General features: G+C 40.8%; 4 protein-coding genes across 4 annotated transcripts; 1 reads left to right on the top strand and 3 right to left on the bottom strand.

Annotated features, from left to right (window-relative positions):
• Positions 1–2,661: 2,661 nt before the first annotated feature.
• On the top strand, positions 2,662–3,991 carry LOC114454850 (gamma-crystallin M3-like). The gene is made up of 3 exons (XM_028435656.1): positions 2,662–2,717; positions 2,817–3,056; positions 3,713–3,991. Exons 1-3 carry the CDS (start codon positions 2,703–2,705, stop codon positions 3,989–3,991), a joined length of 534 nt encoding a protein of 177 aa, XP_028291457.1. The 5' UTR covers positions 2,662–2,702.
• Positions 3,992–6,365: 2,374 nt separating this feature from the next.
• Positions 6,366–7,501, bottom strand: LOC114454859 (gamma-crystallin M1). The gene is made up of 3 exons (XM_028435675.1): positions 7,456–7,501; positions 7,110–7,361; positions 6,366–6,672 (listed from the first exon to the last, which is right to left on the bottom strand). Exons 1-3 carry the CDS (start codon positions 7,462–7,464, stop codon positions 6,397–6,399), a joined length of 537 nt encoding a protein of 178 aa, XP_028291476.1. The 5' UTR covers positions 7,465–7,501; the 3' UTR covers positions 6,366–6,396.
• Positions 7,502–9,602: 2,101 nt separating this feature from the next.
• On the bottom strand, positions 9,603–12,133 carry LOC114454745 (gamma-crystallin M2-like). Its single transcript, XM_028435448.1, has 4 exons — positions 12,116–12,133; positions 11,975–12,018; positions 11,636–11,878; positions 9,603–9,939 (listed from the first exon to the last, which is right to left on the bottom strand). The coding sequence occupies exons 2-4, from the start codon at positions 11,981–11,983 to the stop codon at positions 9,667–9,669; spliced, it is 525 nt and encodes a 174-aa protein (XP_028291249.1). The 5' UTR covers positions 11,984–12,018; positions 12,116–12,133; the 3' UTR covers positions 9,603–9,666.
• A 683-nt stretch (positions 12,134–12,816) lies between these two features.
• On the bottom strand, positions 12,817–21,362 carry hspd1 (heat shock 60 protein 1). Its single transcript, XM_028435447.1, has 11 exons — positions 21,205–21,362; positions 20,301–20,476; positions 19,539–19,874; positions 17,206–17,301; positions 17,038–17,131; positions 16,060–16,228; positions 15,277–15,376; positions 14,953–15,198; positions 13,825–13,999; positions 13,576–13,754; positions 12,817–13,348 (listed from the first exon to the last, which is right to left on the bottom strand). Exons 1-11 carry the CDS (start codon positions 21,299–21,301, stop codon positions 13,190–13,192), a joined length of 1,827 nt encoding a protein of 608 aa, XP_028291248.1. The 5' UTR covers positions 21,302–21,362; the 3' UTR covers positions 12,817–13,189.
• Positions 21,363–21,438: the final 76 nt, after the last annotated feature.

Here is a 21,438-nt window from a genome sequence, read left to right as displayed (position 1 = left end):
AAAAAAACTCTCTGGGGTCACCAGACATTTGTGATATCACAATGGGGTCGCGACCCAAAAAAGGTTGGGAACCACTGCTCTACAGAGTCTTAACATCATCATGAGAACTGCTGACTGAAAACTAAACTGTTTATCTAGAGTAATGCCTCCGATTTTCTGTGGAAAACAGAATTCACTTCTTACAATGGAAATGGCAATATTGTTTTTATTAATTAATTTTATTATTAAAGTCAAGCAGATACTGAATGTAACCTCACTTGCATTTTTTAAAATAATATTATGCATTTTACATGCAGCTTGTCTACGTAAACGGTAGGGCTGTAACAATCCATCGATCTGAATCAATATATATATATATATATATATATATATATATATATCGATTAGTTGAGCAACAATCAAATCAAAAATTATACAAAACTGACATCAGTTAAAACCAACACAGTTTTTTTCACAGTTTTGGTCTTTTTTTTAATGTAGAGATGATGAACGGGAGTCGGAGGGGGCGTGTTCAGCAAGGAACTCCAAACTTTATTCTCCATCCAACCACACTTCTCTATAGTCCTCTGACATCACAGTGAACACACTGAGCCACACCAACATACATCCGACCGGAAATACCGCCTTCTCAACACAATAATGTTCCCCACCACTTCACAGTCACTGAGTGAATTATGAACATCACTAATCGTTACAATATCATCTATTGTATAAACACCACCGGCAACAGAGAAGCCCCTCCCCTTGACACGTGTCCCGAGCATCTTCCACACTGGTGACAAGCATCTGCATTCAATGAGCACAAGCGTCTAACTACACGCGTGAGGCACGATTTTGACGTCCGAAAAGCATTTGGTGTGAACGTACCATTAATCTCACCACACAGAGAGGACCCAAAGACGGACTTTTATTCTGCTACGTTTGATAAAATGATCTTGTATCATGTTGTCCACCTCACACTGATGGCAGAGGTGTAATTTATGTGTGGATGATGTTTCGTTAAAGAGCTATTGATGCTGGAAGTCTGAATCTGTGAATATCTGCGAACTTTACTGATCAGTGTTATGGTCCAAACAGTATCCAGATAAACTGGTGACTGGGCGGAGTTTTGCTCCCAGTCCAGACATAAAAAGGAGCAATGCATAGGTCACATTACTGGTGAATTGAAACGTTATTAATACATAAATACATCAAAACCAAAAAAAATTATCTTACGAAAAACATGCACATGATATGTGGAACCAGAGGTGGTGTGATGAATCTACTGGTGCTCCTCGTTTCTGGGAATCAACTTCGGTGTGTGTTGACGGCTACTGTTAGCGGTATTTATAACATGCAAAATAGGGCTAGCAACCAAGCTAAGTCTAAGTATTTAGTTTTCCTCGTCTTTCACCTCCAAACAGGCTGGATGATAAGGGGGTTCACCCTCAGCACCTGCATGTTTGTTCCATAGCAGAATGAACGGAGTAAACTAGAAACTATTTGGTTTGGTTTAAGACTGAATGAGAACAGAACAGAATGAAACAGGAGGAGGCGGGGCCACTAGCATTGTTGTTTACAAAGGTTCTAACTAGATTAGAAGTGTTACCTGTTAAGGAATGTACACCTATATTACCTACCCCGTCTGATTCTGATTCTGAGCCTCAATGTTCACTATTTATTACAAGTGCAATTCAGTTTTTTGAGAGAGACTTGATAAACCATTTTATTTGTTGCTTTGGTTGTGTGTAGTTTTGCATTTGAGGTGTTTTTTCTTTTGAAGAAAGAGAAATTAAGGACGTTAAAGATTGCACTTTTTAATTTTGTTGTACTGATACAATGACAAAGTGATTCTGATTCTCATCTTGGTTGATGGTGTAACATTAAGCAATCGGTCCCATTCATATAACTGCCTTTTAAAAAAAGGACTAATTTACAGTTTTAGAGCCCGCTTTCCTACATCTTCAAATCATGTGATTGATGATGTCACACAGCCCATTGTTTTCTATTGAAGTGAAACATTCAGCCTGATTTTTAGATCATTTAACAGCTTTTTCAGTCAAAACAACTTGTGCAGCTTTTGGTTTCACTAAAAACCAGGAAAAGTTAAAGATGTCGATGTAAACCTCTTTTGTTTACAGAAAGAGCATAAAAACATCTGTGACCACAGGGGGCAACAGTTCCAAGAAAATTAAGAAGAGAAGAAGAGCTCTCCGAAGGGACCTTTACTCTCCCTGAAACAGTGCACTGACACGCTCTGGTGGCTGAAGTTAGAGAGTATTCACAGACTGTTGAAGACACACAAACCCTAAGGGTAGAAGTCCATAATAATGTCTTTTATTAGACATAAATATTTTAATAAGCATCTTTTAAAGATGTTAGGCTAGTCCCTCATTAAACAGAGTCAGGAGGTAAATGTGTGTAACTCACACTAAAACTCATGCTTTTACCAGCTGATGAATACCTTCCACACTTCTGCCTGAAGCCTGTCGTCTGTTTTCACGTGTGAAAGCAGGTCCGTGCATTTGGCATTCAGCAGCAAAGACAATACAACGTGGGGCCTCTTCTGCACAAATGCCAGCTCTGCAGATCTCTGAAGGTCCGTGTTGCTCTGTCAGGACTTTACACAAAGCAGCCGCGCGTGTGCTCAAGTATAAAAGCAGCATGGCCGCACCCAGAGCCCCAGCATCCTCCTCCCAGCCTACACGCTCACATCTGTAGCCATGACCATGGGAAAGGTGAGTGCAGCTGCAGGCCACACCATTCTACCCCCCCCCCCCCCCCCCTCCCCCCACCACTGAGGTCCACGCTGACACCGTCCTCTCTGCTTCTTCCAGATCATCTTCTATGAGGACAGGAACTTCCAGGGTCGTTCCTATGAGACCAGCAGCGACTGCTCCGACATGTCCTCCTACCTGAGCAGGTGTCACTCCTGCAGGGTGGAGAGCGGCTGCTTCATGGTCTACGACCGCACCAACTTCATGGGGAACCAGTTCTTCGTCAGGAGGGGAGAGTACTCCGACTACCAGCGCATGGGCATGAGCGACTGCATCCGCTCCTGCCGCACCATTCCCATGGTAACCTATCTGAGAGAGACTCCATATTTCAACACACATTCATCAGAGTCTGAACACCTAAAAACAGACATGTAGATGAACACGCCTAGAGAATATAGTTTCAGGAAGTACTACTGGAAATCCAACCAAAAAAAACTGAAGATAGCAGCAGCGCACTCTCCTGTTAGACCTAAGATGGCACTATGATAGATCTATGGGATGTAGAACTCAATTTAAAATAAGAAAATTGGATATTCTCCAGTTTCAGATCCTGACCCCTGAGTAAAGCACCACTACCCTAAAATTTCTGGTTACCAGCTCAGGTGATCCTCTTCTCATAAAGGGCCGAACCAAATATTTATAAGTGATTCTTACCTCGTCAATGAAGCAGAACTTTAAGAGTCTTTTGTCTTCTTCCAAGCTCATGTTTCCTCCTTTCTGTCAAATGTCTTTGATGAAGCTTTGATTTCAAATGTTCTTTTCATGGATGTTTAGACCAAGTCGTACCCCAACCCATTACTTTCCATAACATCCTTTAGAAACAAGGTGTTATTGTTCTTGGTTGGTTGGTAACCACGGCGATACTTCTAATCAATGAATGATTAGCGTTGTTGCTACAGAGCTGAGCACAGGTAAACGGCTTACCTGTCTGACTCTCACTGCTCTTACCTCCACAGCACAGAGGCCAGTTCAGGATGAGGATCTACGAGCGTGAGAACTTTGGAGGTCAGAGCCACGAGCTGATGGAGGACTGTGACAACATGATGGACCGCTACCGCATGTCCGACTGCATGTCCTGCAACGTGATGGACGGCCACTGGCTGATGTATGAGCAGCCCCACTACAGAGGCAGGATGATGTACCTGAGGCCTGGGGAGTACCGCAGCTTCAGGGAGATGGGCATGAGCGGCACACGCTTCATGAGCATGAGACGCATCATGGATTCCTGCTATTAAAAAAAACCTGATTTCAAATAAAGATCCAGTAATTTTCTTTTAATCAAGCTAATCTTTTAGTTTTTTTTACAGACCTCACATCTGTACGTGTACACGCCCACAACCAAAATCAAAATTTGTAATACAGACATCAAGTTATAACTAAACATGTCAATCTCACTCCTTCCAGAGTTTATGGTTGTTGGTTCACCCCTGTGTGTAAAACTCAAATTGTCTTCTCCCCAACACAGCGATGACAAAGTTCATCACACAGGTTAAAATGATACCAGTGTCTTAAAGTTAGTCAAAGAATCCCATTCTTATCTTCTGCACTGAAGTCCATTGAACACACCCAGACTCTTAAGTAGGAGTGTGACGATATCTCGATACGGTGATATATTGCGATATTTTTTCAATATGCTCGCGCTAAGTATTGATTTTTTTGTTTAACTTTTCTTCATAGAAATGTTGTCACTATTTGTTGAAGGAACCAATATATTGTTTACTGGAATATTTCACTATAATGGTGTCATTGGTGAGAAAGACCCTATTTATTGTTTACATAAATCACTATTGGAGATACTAATTCATTTACATTGGTATGTTGACACTTATTTACAGACATGTTGCACTAAAATAGTGTCACTGTTCATAAGACACTTTTTATATTTATTGTCTTTCAGAGATATAAATAAAAATTGTATTTTTTTCACTTAATCTTTTTTTTTTCCTTGTTATGTGATAGATTATGGTAGATTGATTTCTGACAAATATATCGATAATCGCAGTATCGTCATATCGTGAGATAATCGTTATCGTGAGCTTTGTATCGCGTATCGTATCGTATCGTATCGTATCCCACCCCTACTCTTACGGACAGCGTTTACCCATCTCTGCTTCAGTTTACATTAGGAGTGCCCGGTGCGTCGATCGCCATCTACCGGTCGATCGCGGAGGCATTTTGTGTCGTTTCAGCTCGTGGCCCACAAGACTTCATAAATAAATGAGAACAGCACAGTCACGCTTATTAGAAATGAAACCTAACATTTCAGCTTTTGACCTTAATTTGAGGCTGAACTAGTGCAGTGATCTGTGGGTTTAGTCTGTGTCACACACACATTTACACTTCAGACAATAAAATGATGGTGTAAAAAATGCATGTAAACCCGTAATATTTTTGCAAAATATGCATGGGATGATATAATCAGTGTCAGTTTTACATTTCTGCTTCAATTTGTTTAAAAAATAAAATAATAACTTCATTTGACATCAATCATCCCTGTGTGAATTTGTACGTGGGAACAATATACATATATTATTTATATATCTCAAAATCAACGCTTAAATATTGCTAAACTCAATGACCAGCAGAGCGCGCTAAACGAGCACAGATACAGTCAAACGTTATGAATCCAGAACTATTTAAACTTACATTACAGAAATAAAGAGTGTAAATATATAATCTGACATCTGAAATATATACATAGCAGGTAAAACTTACTGTATTTAGACGTCCTTTCACTCAGATGCTAACATCGCTAGTAGCTTAGCAGTAGCCGCACGAGCACACCGGCATGTAGCATTAGCATAGAGCTCAACAAACTGACCTGTGATTGGCCAAGCAAAACATCAAACAACCAATAGCGGAACACAAAAACCTAATACTTAAAATCATTAAATAAATGAAATTAAAAAATATTTTTGCTCAATGAATCAATGTCCAGCTCCAATTTTAATCAATTTTGGACAAAAAAAATGTAATAATCACTTCCTCAGAAACTGTTTCAGCGAATTTATATTCAAATACATTATAATCCAATAGGAACATGACTGTACTTAAATTTGCTAAAAGTTCAATTGAGAAACTACGAACATGGTACTTAACTTTTCCGATCCTCCAGAAGATTAAAGAAAGTCATTTTCAAATGATTATTGATATTTATTTATCCAAAGAATTTCTTAGAATTTGTTTTGAAATTAACAACTTGTGCAGTTGTGAGACCACAGACCAAGTCATGCACTAAAGTACAACGCTTTTGGTTTAATTTTCAAATCTGGATTAAAGATGAAATGTTACAGAATAGATGATACTTTTAGACTATTATTATAGAAAGAAAATGATGAATTTAAGTTTTTTATTCATGGAACGAGATTGTAAAACCAATCCCTGACTTTAAATGGTTTTTTAACAAATTCAATCTGTATTGCAACTAATTGTGTATTGTTATCAGTATAAATCCCCTTCAAAATAAAAGCACAATATTAATGATCCACCAACAACAGGTGGTTTGCCACCAATGTTTGGGTCCCAACCCACAGGTTGAGACCCTCAGCTGTAGGTTTGTGGATTTTGGAATCAGAGAACGTGGACAGGTCTTTATGAAGGACACATGCACTTTATTTCAGTCTCACACACCGTAGCTAGCCTAGCACAAGTCAGTGATGCGCCTCATGCTCATCACCCTCATGCTGCTCGTGCTCATGTTCATCAAGCTGCGGTACTCCCCAGGCCTCAGGTACATCATCCTGCCCCTGTAGTGGGGCTGCTCGTACATCAGCCAGTGGCCGTCCATCACGTGGGCAGACATGCAGTCGGACATGTGGAAGCGGTCCTGGATGTTCTCACAGTCCTCCATCAGCTCATTCATCTGACCTCCGAAATTATCACGCTCGTAGATCTTCATCCTGAACTGGCCTCTGTGCTGTGGGGCCACGAAACACAAGGAAACGTGGTGAAAAACGAGGCCCAGGATGGAAAACTACAACTAACTACAAGTTACACACAGAAACATCACTGCAGGACAATCTACAATAATATGTTAGGGTTTCAACTATTTATCAAGAAATTTACTTTGATCTCCTGACATGTTTTTGACTGTCAACAGCCAGTCTTCCTCAGAGGCATCTACTGATCGCTTTGATGTGTCTTGACTTCCGAGTAGTAATTCCAGCAAGTTCATTTTGTCTTCTTTTTGAATAATATGTTAAGGTTTTCATCAAGAAATGTACTTTGATCTCTTCAATAAGGACACATCAAAGTGAACAGCAGACGCCTCTGAAGAAGACCCAATAAAAACCCAGTAGAGCAGTGTTGGTACCATGTGGTGGAAAGGTCGCTGATAGACAGATGTTTGCTTACGAATGGGATCATCCTGCAGGATCGGATGGAGTCGAACATCATGCCCATGCTGGTGAGCCTCTGCATGTCGGTGTACTCTCCCCTCCTCATGAAGAACTGGTTCCCCATGTAGTTGGGCCTCTCGTAGACCATGAAGCAGCCGCTCTCCACCCTGCAGGACTGACACCTGCTCAGGTAGGAGGACATGTCGGAGCAGTCGCTCATGCACTCATAGGAGCGGCCCTGGAAGTTCCTTTCCTCGTAGAAGATGATCTGGAACAGAGAAGTGGGTCAGTGGAGGTCAGTGGAGGTCAGTGGAGGTCAGTGGTCTGTCAGAGACCGAGGGTCTCTGGTTCTGGACCCATACCTTGCCCATGGTTCTGGTTCAGGTGGTTCTCAGCGGAAGGTTCAGTGTGCTGTGAAGGCTCAGGGCTACCGGGCCTTTTTATGCAGCGTCCAGGGTCCCAGGGGCCACCCGGTGCTGCTGTTCAAAGGGAAAAGCTGATGAACTAGCACTATAACTTTTGCTGAACAGGACCTATAAATGTGACACAAAGGATCCACGTCCATACGTTTCTGGTAGAGGCCGCTGGCATTGTGTGATAAGCACAAGCTTTGTGTTGGTACAGGACAGGATGGACATACATGAGGAGAGGAGAATCTGCACGAATCAAACATACACACACACACACACACACACACATACACAATTGGATAAGGACAAGAAAACCTTCACAGTTACATTCACACAGAAACTATCATCATAATAATATATTTTATTATATAATTCATTTCTTTTAAAAAGAAAATAATATAATTAAATGTTGGATAATTTCATAATGTAGCATAAAAATCTGACAATAAAATAAAACTCAATTAAATTAAATTAAATGACATTAAATTGAATTACCTCACCACCCTGGAAAAAAGAAACAGTTGGGCAGAGATGAAAGTAATAGAAGTATTCACGTTACTGTAATTGAGTTGCTTTTATAGGTACTTTTTAAGTATATTTCTAAATCAGTAATTTTATTTGTACTTAAGTATGTTTTAAAAGAAGTAATTAGTTACTACATTTCTACACCCAACAGTTACTGAGTAAATTATTATTTTTTGTTTTAAAATGATCAACAAACATCGTGAAACTACAAAAAATGAAATGACCAGAAAACAATCAAATGCATCACATCAAAACCGACCAATCAGATTAAAGGTAAAACATCAGTTTTAGAGTTCATAAATGCATCTGTACTTTGAGCCTGAGAATGAATTTTTTTTTAAATTTAATTTATTGGTGCTATTTTATTTTTGAAATAATTGTCCATTGTGACAAACCTTTCATTTTCTACAGATGCCTTAGTGGAAAATAAATTAAGTTCTAATTGTGGTAGATTTAATTTCTTCTTTTTTAAGTTTCTACATCAGATGTTTACTGTATGTAAGGGACACGTACCAAGATTTATTACCAACAATAAACGTGGGGGTGAAAGTAACTCGTAACTACTTTGAGTAATATTTAAATGAGTTACTTTTTACTTGTACAGTACTTGAGTAGATATATCAGTACTCTTTACACCTCTGCTAGTGAGTGAGAAAATACATGGATGGATGAATTGAATTAAATTAAATTAAATAATGTAATTAAAAAATGTTTTTTTAATTACCTTTTCTCCCTGTTCTGTAACCATAAATCATAATAAATATCTTATACATGTCCTCCTCATTCAAAGAGATTTAATTTGCTAGTTACACAAACATCCCTTTCACAGTGTGTTTGGTTCTAATCCCACCTGAACCATCACTGTTCAATGTTGAACAAGGCCCTGAACCCTAACTGCATATGTTTTATGTCGCTTTGGATAAAAGCCTCTGATAAATGAAACTGTAATCTTGTAATTTCATTATTAATGCTGGGTCACATGTAAACAAGTAAAATTGATTGATATTCTTGGTTTTTCCACCAAAAATAAATATAGCACTTTCTCCATCACTGATGAATTACTTTTTTTTTTATTTTGCACAGATTTTGTTTGACATGGAATACATCCAGTTGAGTATCACATTAAAAGTCTATCTGTATATTAATTAGTATCAGTTAATATCGGAAAATACAACAATTAACCGTTAATGTTGGTACATTGGATATCGGCAAAAATATTGGAGATTTTTCATTTAATAATTATTCATAATCTTGTTATCAAACTGTTTTATGATGTAATCCTCACAGTGATGGAGATACTGCTAAACAAAAGGCACCAATCAAACAGCAAAACCATCATAATATCACCAAAAGAAATGAACAACAATTTTTAATAAAAAAAAAAAAAAACACTTTAATCTAATTCCAAAGTTTAGTATAAGTAAGGAAAGTCCTCCTGGTTGGATCTGATACTTCAACAATGACTTTGTGCTTCATAGACATTATTTAACCAAAGGTTTTTGGCTCTCCTTTATTTTGAAAGGCCTACCGGAAAAGTGTTTCCCAGAGTGAATAAAAAGACTGGACAGTGGGGGTTAAAAACTCAATGTCTTTAATAAACAAAGTGCTTGGTATGTACAGCAAGGTTTATCGTCATGGCTAGAATTCGGTGACCCTCCTGAAAGAGCCAACCACGGCGCATGTAGCGCACCAGTCTCGGTACCTCCGGTACTCTCCGGCCCGCAGGAAGTACTGTCTGCCCCGGAAGTTGGGGTACTCGTAGAAGATCCAGAAGCCGTTCATGATGTTACAGGAGTAGACGTGGCGGTGGTGGAAACGGTCGGACACACAGGGACAGTCGTCTGTGAACTCCATCATGTGACCGCTGAAGTCGGGCTTCTCGTAGATCCGCAACCGGTAGGCGCCGCGGTACTGAGAGGAGAGAGACTCTGTGAGTTAGTAAAGGATCAGTCACACAGGTCAGGTTCAATCTAGTAGACCTAAAGACCAAAACATGTTCCTGCTTCTGCACCAGTGTAGTTCAGAAATCACCATTGGTGTTCAAACCAGTTCAATGAGAACCAAAAGGTTGGATATTGAAGGTTTTACACTCCAGCCCAGTAGGTCATATAAGATGGCCACGCTGGTAGAAGACGATGTTGCAAATGTCACACTGAGAAGTTACAGCTTTGTTTAAAAGTTTACCATCACAGAAAAAGGTGCAACACCGCCACAAACACTTGGGTCATGTAGGTTTAGAGTCTGAGGCCATGTCAGAACAATCCTGAATGGTTTTCTCTAACCGGTAACCAGGGATTAAACTAGATACTGGTTAGAGATAACTGCACTTTAATCATTCCATACCTAATGAGGACTTTGATTATTCTGCTTTGTAACCAAAACAACAACATAGTCCAAGACTAACGGGTAACTGACCAGTGGAACTAAAGAAGTCTCTGAGATGAAACCAGGACCTGAATGAGCGAGAACTCTCATCAGTGCACATACAACGAAAATATCAAAGTACGCAACCGTAGGATTGGATTTGTGCAATGTTGGCGCGGTATTAAGAGGGCAGTTGAATAAAGTTCACCAGGGTTTTAGTTTTCATGGTAAAACAATTTGATCAGTTATTGGTCTTTTATGGGCTATTGTTTTAAAAGTTAGTCATGGTTTAATGATCTCACAGAGCTACGAGGACCATGGTTCCAGATGATGTAGAACCGTCGTTCAGAAACCTGCACGTGTCTTTTTACAAACATATAGCAGCGAGATAAATTGGTCTAGTCATTGATGGCAGGGACTTTTATTTTGAAATGCAATGACTTGTATTGGTCTGAACACACTGGCAGGTTTGGAGTTTGGTCCAGGAACCAGAATGACTCCATTCTCTGGTTCTCCAGTGTCAGAGACTGAAGGCGCTACTTGGACAGGAAGTGAACAGTCTTTGTCGCTATGATGTACACATGGACCGATCTGAGAGTTCAACAGACTGAGTTGAAGCTGCCTTTAGAACAAATTTAAAAGTCTTGCCTTAAGACCGGGGGGCAAACCACAACCAATAGCTTATGAGCTGAAACCCTGGCCTGGGCCTTGATCCAAGCCCTTCTGTCTTATTACACAACGGTCGCTTTCTACATCGTTGCCCTTTTATTTTTTAAGATACGTTGTAGTTTAGTCTGAATACCGTTTAGAGGTGATACTTGTCTTGCTGATGGTTTGGGAACCAGTGACACCTTCATGAGTTCAGTTCTTCTCCAGCTTCTAAACTGAAGAATCTGAAATATTTTTTAGAGGAAAACTAGCCTTGACAAAGATATTTTAGATACATCGCTCACGCAAACCAATCTCTGAGATTCCTCTGACTTTTAGATGAAGCCGTTTTAAGTCTGTACCACTAAACCAGATTCAAAAAAGTCTCACTTTAACAAATTGTCTTTTTTGTATAAAATTTTAAAGTATTGTTTGTTTCATTGACTGTTTGAGAACCAGAAGGACCCTTTGCACACTTCGTCAGTTCTTTTCCACTTTATGAACTGAAGAAGCTTCTGAGGTGAGGAAAAAAGGTAGAACTCCATGTTATCTGCCTTGATGAAGCTCCAAGACTCTGTGATGAGTGCGTTCTCACCGCTGGGATGATCCGACAGGAGCGGATGCAGCTGCTGAAGCCCATCCACCTCTGGTAGTCTGGATACTCGCCCCTCCTCATGAAGTACTGGTGACCCGAGAAGTTTGGCCGCTCGTAGATCATAAAGCAGCCGCTCTCCACCCTGATGGAGTTACAGCGGCTGAAGTAGGAGTGAAGGTCCGAGCAGTCGCTGCTGCACTCATAGCTCCGGCCCTGGAAGTTCTTGTCTTCGTAGAAGATGATCTGAAAGTGGCAGGAGTCACACGGAGCCGAGAAAGAAGAACGTCTGTAGTTAGATGTGACACTAGCTTCCAGTGATGTAGATGAGATGGTACCTACCCTGCCCATGGTCTCCGTGTGAAAGGCTGCTCATGTTTCCAGGGCTTTTTATAGCACAGTTCCACAAACAGATCTTTGTTATTCTGATGACACACACTGAGAATTATGGATCTGTGTCTGAAACACAGCATCAATAATTACCTGGTTTGGTGTTTTGACACCATTGCACTGACAAAGGAAAGGACTAGTACCGTGTCCAATAGTCCACTGCACAATGACTGCAGAACAACATGGAAGCTCCGCCCACTCAGTCCATCAGAGACAGTAAAAACACCTCAAAGAGAATACTCACCTATTCAGACACTAGTGGAAAAAGTAGAGTTACAATTACTGTTTGATCTATATATAAATATACTGCATAATCTACACCTCAGTCCTTAACCCAACTTTTATTTTGAAGGCAGCTTTAGGGTAAGGAGTGCTGTACTTTCAGATCTCTACCAGTGGGTGGAGCTGTTTTTCAGTATTCTAGTAATAAGTTACAAATAGAATTATTTGTGACGTGGAACAGATCGTTTAAAGCACTTTATAACCATTCACAAACATCACCCTATCAAAATAAGAGCCCATGAGATAGGCCTGAGGATTGTCAATTCCTGCTCCAAGTAAATTAGGAATGGAATACAGAACACATTACGCTTTGAGAGTGTATCCAAGTTAAAGTGAAGCAGTGACAAATCTGAACTCTGACAATCTCAATTTATTAAATTAAAAAAAAACAAAGAAAAAATCAGTTAATTTTGACATTTAAATGGAAAATATTGTGAAGGAATACCACCCCCTGCTGGCCGCTTCATGCGTAACATGGTGAAAAAGCAGAGTAAACATTCAGAAAACACTTGTCTGTAAGAAAAACACTTTAATTACCTTTAAGTCACCACCATGACGTGTAGAAAAGAAATAGAAAACAATCAAACAAAGACAATGACAGACTGTTAAGCTCCGCCCCTAATCTGATTAAACCATGATGGCGCTTCATTCCAACAGAATGTGTTTCAAGTTTTTACGTTTTCAGTGTAACTTGTTAAGCGTCAGAAATGAAGCGTTTAAGGTGGATGGAATCATCTTCTCCAGTTAAATCAGACCCAGACTCTGGTTTGTATCCGTCTTGTGGTCGTGTGCGGCTCCAGCGTGAATAAAGTCAGTCAGCTTGGGTGGGCGGAGCTTAGGTTTCACGCGGCCGATGTTCAGTTCGTCCAAAGTCAAAGGAAGGCATTAGAACCCCATTCCTCCTCCCATTCCACCCATCCCGCCCATTCCTCCCATTCCCGCTGGCATCTCCTTCTCCTCTTTAGGGATCTCCGTGACAACGGCCTCCGCGGTGGAAAGCAGCGACGCCACGCCAGCCGCGTCCAACAGCGCCGTCCTGACCACCTGTGGAGAGAGTCTTTAGTCACTGCATCTACTTTACCAGTAATTCTCAAACCTTTCAGGCTCAAGTAACAGAAATTTCCCGACCCAGTTGAAAAACCCTGATTTTGTGGCTCCTGAATAGATTATTTGTTAATATTTCCTGTCTGTACCCCCTGTAGTGCCATTGCGTACCCCTATTTGAGAAACACTGTCCTATCCAATGAGCAGGTGAGGGGGCGTGACCATACCTTGGTGGGGTCGATGATGCCCTTCTCCACCATGTTGACGTACTCCCCTTGCATGGCGTCGTACCCAATCTCCGACGTGCCCTGGAGGATCTTCTCAACCACCAGTGAACCCTCCACACCAGCGTTCTTAGCGATGGTCATGGCGGGAATTCTCAGTGCTCGTCGAATGATTTCCACTCCTGAAAGGGGGCAGAGCCACCGTTCACTAAGCTGAAGCCTTAGGAGGGAGAACATACAACCCTCACTCACCAATCTTCTGGTCAGCATTGGATGTCTGGAGGCCATCCAGCGCTGGGATGCATCGCAGCAGAGCACAGCCCCCCCCAGGGACAATTCCCTCCTCCACCGCCGCCCGCGTGGCATTCAGAGCATCAGTCACACGGTCCTTCTTCTCGTTCACCTCCACATCACTGGTTCCTCCGATCTGAGAGAGAAGTTTTAAGAGTTTAGATGTGATCCATCCTCTCCTCCACTCTCACAATCCAACAGCATCCGACTCATCGAGCACGGTGAATTTCTCCAGCCTCAGAACAAGCAGCAGAATCACGTCGTTAATGCTAATGACACACACTGGGTGACGCTAACATTATCGCTAACTTCGCGAGCTAAAGATATTACGGCATCAATAACACGTTTTATGGCTTTTCATGATAATGAAATACTAACAGAATAAGTAATGTGACAGTTTACTGTAAATAATGCACCATTTTTATTTATTTATTTTCTATTTTTGATTGGACTGAAAGCCAAGACATCTGTTCTTTATTTATTTTTGTTAATTTTTAATATTATCCCAACCAACTTAGCTAGTCTTTATTTGGGTCCATGTCTAAAAATAAATGCATTTGACATATGATTCTGTTATTTGTCTTTTTACATGGATACACGGTCTTTTACTAATTTGATACTATATTATATAAATATACAGTATATATATATATATATATACTATAAGAATGTCATCTTTTAAAGAATTGGTTTCTTTATTTTAAAATGTAAGATTAAAGTTTATATTACCAAATATAACCATAGAATCGGTTTGAATCATTCTGTTTTGTTAGTTTTTTTAAATATATAATTTTTGAATTGAATAGTCTATCCCAAAGAGATAAACAACCCTAATACTTCTAATCTGAGCAGGGAGACGTGATTGGTTTAAAAAAAAAAAAAAAGAAGTCTTTTCATTGGTCAAAGTTATTAAAGATTTACAGCTGCTACAGATAACATAAGATCTACATCTCTGTCAGGACATAAAGACAACTTCAACCAAAAACTTCTAAAGTGTATCTGGAGAAAATTACCTACCCTAGCTTTAATGAGCAAACGTTGGTTATAAAAACGTTTGTAAATGATCTAAAGCGTTGGCTTTCTTGGTACCTTCAACACAGCGACTCCATCCGACAGCTTAGCGAGCCTCTCATTCAGCTTCTCCTTCTCGTAGTCACTGGTCGTGTTCTCCAGCTGTTCTGCGATCTCATTGGCTCGTTGCTCCACCTCGGCCGGGCTGCCGCCCCCCCTCAGCAGCAGCGTGTCGTCCTTGGTGATCTGGACCTCTCCCACTTTACCAAAATCATGGGGCTGGATGTCCTCCAGGACCAGCCCAATGGCCTCGTCACCAAACACCTGAGGACAGAGAGCACAGGGTCAGGGGGCGGGGCTTAAAGCGTGAACCACACACCACCATGGCTCCTTCAGACTCACAGCGCCCCCAGTGGCCACAGCCATGTCCTTCAGCTGGTTCTTCCTGTTGTCACCAAACCCTGGAGCTTTAACCGCCACCACCTGCAGTCCCACCTTCAGCCTGAGGGGGGCGCACACACACAAAATGGCGATATGATATAAATCTCAATTTTAATTCAATTAAAGTCTGAAAAGAAAGACAATTCAGGGTTTAATTTGCTGATGCAAAATGTCAAAGGTTAAAACAACATCACGATGCTTTAAGATTGGTTAAAAAAATTTTGTAACTTGTGCGTGTATCACAATCATGGACAACTAGCAGCACCCACGAGTAAATGCAGAAAATAACAGCAAAAAATACCCAAAATTACAACAAAAACACAAATTAACAGAGAAATACACAAAAGACCACATACTTAAGGGACACCAAAACCTACAAATGAATGGAAAAATACACAACAACAGGACAAGAGAAATATATAACAGAAAAACAAAAATCCAAGAACATACATACCAAAAAAAATACACTAAACAACTCCGAAAAAAGTCCAAAATTACAGAAAAATGTACAAAACACCAAAAATAAACAATGGGACATTCATAAACATTGCTTTTTATGCTGTTCTGAGAAGCAGTGACACTTAACGAGTATTTTAATAAATATTGATAAAGGGGATATTGTAATTTTCTATATCACCAAAAAAGGAAAACTTGATATATTGCCCAGCCCTACTCTGTCCTGATCACACTTAGGTTTCTGGGTCCAGATCTAATTTTAAGATCTTCCAAGCTCTGCTGACCCACCTGTTGAGAACCAGCGTGCTCAGAGCTTCTCCGTCCACGTCCTCCGCTACGATCACCAGAGGTTTGCGGTGCTGGTTGGCAATTTCTAGAGCGGGAACGATGCTCTGCACGCTGGAGATCTTCTTCTCACTCAGCAGGAGGTAGGCGTCCTGAAACTCTACCTTCTGACCTGAAACACACACACAGTTCCTCTAACTTAGAAGTCTGCAACCTGTGGCTCTGGGGCCTAATGTGGCTCTTTGACTCTTATACAATGGCTCCCTATAGCTTTAAAAAACTGTTGAAATAAAGTTTTTTTTTTTTTTTTTAACAGAGTCTATTAATGATTAATGACAAAAGAAATCAAGATATAACAATTTATTAACCTAAAATAAATCACGTTGTACAATGACTCAGCACTTTCCTACAACATCTACAGACCATCAACTTTCCTCCACCTGTGACTAACCTTAAGTTTTAAATCCCTGGTAAGAAACTAAACCAACAAAAACACTATTTCTGGAAGAAAATACAGATTTTAATTGTGTGGGAACAGATTCATTTAACCACCAATGTACAGGTTAAATATGTATGTTTTATGTGTGGCAAGAAATGAGTAATTAGCATGTGTTGATCACATGATCATGTGTTATCATATTCATGTTACTTTTTATAGACTTTCATATAAATTAACTATAAAAATCTACTTTATAAACATTGTGTTCATATAAACTGAGATGTGTAAGAATTTGAAGATGAAGATACTGTTTTATTTTATTTTTAACTGTTTTTAAGTTTCCATTTACATGACCAATATAAATTAAATTAAACATTCTATATAATTGTAACTCTATATAATGCAATACACTGTATTGTCTTCATAGAAAATGTTTTTAACGCTCAAGGAGGACTAATCCAGGTGAGATGAGGTTAAATGGTTCCTTGTAGAGTAAAGCGTGTGGGTGTGTGTGTGTGTGTGTGCTAGGTTATTATTCAGACCTTTGGCCGTGTTGATGAAGTAAGGAGAGATGTAACCGCGGTCAAACTTCATTCCTTCGATGATCTCCAGCTCATCGTGTAGAGTTTTCCCGTCCTGAGACACAACATCCATTGTTAGGCAAGAAGGAGGCTTTTATTTTATAAACAGGAAGTAAGAGCAGCCCTGACCTTGACGGTGATGACTCCATTGCGGCCGACCTTCTTCATGGCGTTGGAGATGATGTTTCCAATCTCCACGTCTCCGTTGGCAGAGATGGTGGCAACCTGGAAAACATCAGCATTACTTCCTCCCACTGCAAGATTTACAAAATAAAACATTAAAAAACCTCTTAACCTCGGATCATTTTTTATAAATTAATTTGAATAGGAAAGAAAAGATCAGAATTAAATACATAAACCCTGTTCAGCAGAGTCTTCTTGTTCTTTTCTATATAGTCATTGTTATTTGAGAAGATTTGATTAGTTTTTTAATTTGGAATGTGAAGATAAAAGGTTTTTGTGGGAAATGAGCAGAAAAAAGAAGCTCAGGTTGTCTAAGAAATTTCTTTAAGTCCATCTCAGAGGGCGTGCACTGTATCTGTTCCACTCAACGTTCTTAAAGCCAAAATATGGAGCTGCCATCTTGCAAATTTGACATCATTTAGAGCCAGAGTCTCCGCAGTAGGGTCTGGTGGGAGGAGCCCTAGAAAGACGTCCCACCCATTTAGCGTACTGCCCTGATGAGTTACACAGCCCACCTACGCCAAGAACATAAGTATTTTTCATGCTACAAAGACCCCTTAGAACAGTTTACTGCAGAACAACTCATTTTACAGCTCAAAAAAGAGGAAAAAACTGAACGGAAAATTTAAATGGCGTCTCAGCTTTCCTTCACGACGTAACTGCTAATCACAGAGAGAGCTACGCAAGATGCAAGGCTGTCAATCATTGTCATATGATGTTAAAATCCTGTTCAAATAACAGATTTAAAACAAAGTTCACAGAAAAATGAGCACTTGAACACAATGTAGGGTGATAATAAATAATGATCACAGCAGAGTTTAGGTTTAGAAAAAATTATGACCCACATCCCATCTGTTATCATTGCGGAGGCGGGGTTTATGACCTATACTGCAGCCAGTCAGCAGGGGGAGCTCTAACAAAAACTTCACTACCAGGGAGCTTGTCCTGTCCTTTCTTTTTACAGTCTATGGTTCATCTAAGTTTAATTTGTAAGTGCATCAACTATAACTACAGTAAATTTTCATTTGTGTTGTATGATCATTATTTTGAAACTTACATAGAAAAGAGGGTGATATGAACCTCAAAGGAAGAAATATATTTATTCTCTATTTTTCCATGTTTATTTCATTCACATTTATCTTAATATACAGTTTTCAGCCTCAGAGAGACAAGGACTCACTTCATAAAGTTCATTATTTATATTTATTTCTGAGTTCTCTTTTAAGAAAGATGACTCAGACCACAGACATCCATTTACTTCATTATTTTACCTGCCAAATTGTGTTGTATGACACAATTTGTAAACTTTGTGTGGTTGTTCAAACAAAAATACAGAGAAACCTCCTGAGCCTCTCTAAGCTCCTCCTACCTGAGCATTCTCTTCTGCTACTCGACGAAGGCGGTCACATTTTTCTCTGCTCCCTCACATCCCACCCATATCTGGTGAATATAATAGGAGCCTCTCTTTGCATTCTCATCCAAAACTGGAATTATGGAATTGATCTCAATGCAATTGACAATTTTTTTTTTTGACAAAACGATCGGGCAGTGGTGAGTCTGCATGTCCAAGCAGGACATTTGCAGCTGGATATGCACTGGACCCTCAGAACAAGTGGTGAGTTGTTTGTCGATTCTTTACATGGAAGACGTGGAGGTCATCTACATGATTAAAATTATGTTAGCAGTCATGCTGCTGATTGAAGCTGGCAGCTTTCCGACCAATCGCAAAGTCCGTATTATGATGGCAACTGTTTTGGGAAGGCTGCCAGTCATTTCTGAAGGATGGGGCTGGGCTCTCAACACTCAGACTCATGTAATGAATGAACTGAACAAGCAGGAGCTGCTTTTGGATCGTTTACGCGGAATTGAAACCAACTTGGAGTCTGTCCGCCCCCCACCCCCCCTCCGGCCTTAGGGAAGCGTCATGGCGCACCCGAAAGTGGCTGCATCCCCCAGCGGCTGGAAATCCTTTCCCACTCTCCCACTTTTCATCTAAATAAGGGGTACCTCCCATGGCAACCCACAGTTCTCCCGTTATTGTCCTCCCATGTTGTATGTGATTTTCTTTTCACGTTTCTTTTGACGGTAAGAAACTGAAATGTTTGTACAGCATTTTGTGGTTCATATCTGTGAAAAGTGCTTTACAAGTAAAAATTACTTACTGAGCCCCTCCTCCCTGTGCTCCTCCTACCAAGTCTCTCTAAGCCCCTCCTACCTGAGCCCCTCTCTCTAAGATCCTCCTATCAAATCTCTCTAAGCCCCCTTTAAGCCCCTCCTACCTGAGCGATCTCCTCGGGGGTGGTGACGGGCTTGGACAGCTCCTTCAGCTCATTGATGACACACTCCACCGCCATCATGACGCCGCGGCGGATCTCCACGGGGTTGGCTCCTTTGCTGATGTTGTCGAAGCCCTCCTTGGCGATGGCGCGGGCCAGTACGGTGGCAGTGGTGGTGCCGTCGCCGGCTTCTTCGTTTGTGTTGTTGGCCACATCCTGCACCAGCTTGGCTCCAATGTTCTTGTACTTGTCCTTCAGGTCGATGCTTTTAGCCACCGTCACCCCGTCCTTGGTCACCTTAGGGCTCCCCCAGCTCTGCTCGATGATCACAGTACGACCCTGAAACCAGCACAAGGTCATCAGCACGGTGCCTGTGTGTGAGCGACGTGATCTTTTGGAAGATGCTGAACTTTGACACTAAGTCGGTGTTAGGCTCCAACTAGTGACCATGTTATCTTGTGACATGTTTCTGACATGAGCACTTTCATGAGTTGGTGATACAGTTCTACTGGTAATCACATTTATTGTGACTGGTTTGACAGATTAGGTGTTTATTCCAGGTGTCATGGTTCTACTAGCGGTCATGCTATGTTGTGACAAGTTAACACATTGAGCACTTGCACCAGACTGTTTAGTTTAACTAGTAACCAAGCTATCTTTGGACTCATTACTGACACATTGTAGCAGATGATGTTATGGTTCCACTGGTGATCATGTTATCTTGTGACTGCTAAGTGCTACATGTTATTTTTTGGGTGGACCAACCTTGGGGCCCATGGTGACGGCCACGGCGTCTGCCAGCAGATCGACTCCCTGCAGCATCAGAGCTCGAGCGTCGGCGCCAAACTTCACGTCCTTGGCGTAGGATCGGGTCAGATGAGGAGCGAGCGCTCTACACACGGGCCTCACCTGCCTCATGACCGTGGGCAAACGAAACATGACTGCAGGAGAGGAGACAGAGAGGGCACAACAGTGAAAAAAATACAACTTTGGTGTTTAATAAATTATTATTTATATTCTAACATTAATTTTATGATAATTCTAAACACATGATAGAGAGCAGATACTTTATATCCAATAATTAGGGCTGTATAACCTAGAATGAAGTCTGGTTTTGTACCAGCGGGTGTAAGGATTGGATTAGTTATCAGGTTTTGACACATCAGGTCTTTTCATGTCATTATTCAGACTTTAATTCAAAATTACAACTACAGCATCACATAATTCTGACTTTTGCATCTTGTGATCATGACTTTGAAATTTCAGGACTTTTAATAATTTAAATAAAAATCACACAATCAGCTTTTACTGGATTAAACCTATGCCTTGTGTGACCTTAGATTATCCCTGATGGGAAGCATTTCCGGTCTCCCACCCTACCCACGTGGGTTCTTCAGGGCGCGTGACAAGGTCAAAACGTGCGGACACCTGTAAAGTTTGATCAAACCAACCGTTTCCAGTAAATACCAGTTGAAACGGGAGTAACACAGATTATTCAACCGTTTATCGGTGATAAAAATCCGCTGTGTCACAGTGAAACGGGTCCGGTCCCGCACATACACGAACTAAATTTAACACGACGTGTGCAGATGAATGGCTGTGACTAGAGGTTTATAAATGTGAATAAAGGTTGATAAATGTGTTAAAGGTGCGTGTGTTCATGGCTCACCTGTTGCTAGCCGGAGGAGAGGAGCTGAAAAGGCTGAATGAACAACTGCTGCTGCTGCTGCTCGGACACTGAATGATATAACTGTGACACCGCACATGGACTCTTACGTCCGCCCCGCCCCGGAACCGCATAACACACACAACTCTCACTAAACTCGTCTAATACACACCCTACAAAAACAAATCCTGATACATAACACTCAGTCAAACACTTAAAAGTGCTAAATGTGCGTAA

Source organism: Gouania willdenowi, chromosome 21 (assembly GCF_900634775.1).
Source record: "Gouania willdenowi chromosome 21, fGouWil2.1, whole genome shotgun sequence".
NCBI classification, from domain to species: Eukaryota; Metazoa; Chordata; class Actinopteri; order Blenniiformes; family Gobiesocidae; genus Gouania; species Gouania willdenowi.
Note: the sequence above shows the minus strand (reverse complement) of the source record. Positions and strands in the feature narration are given on the sequence as shown.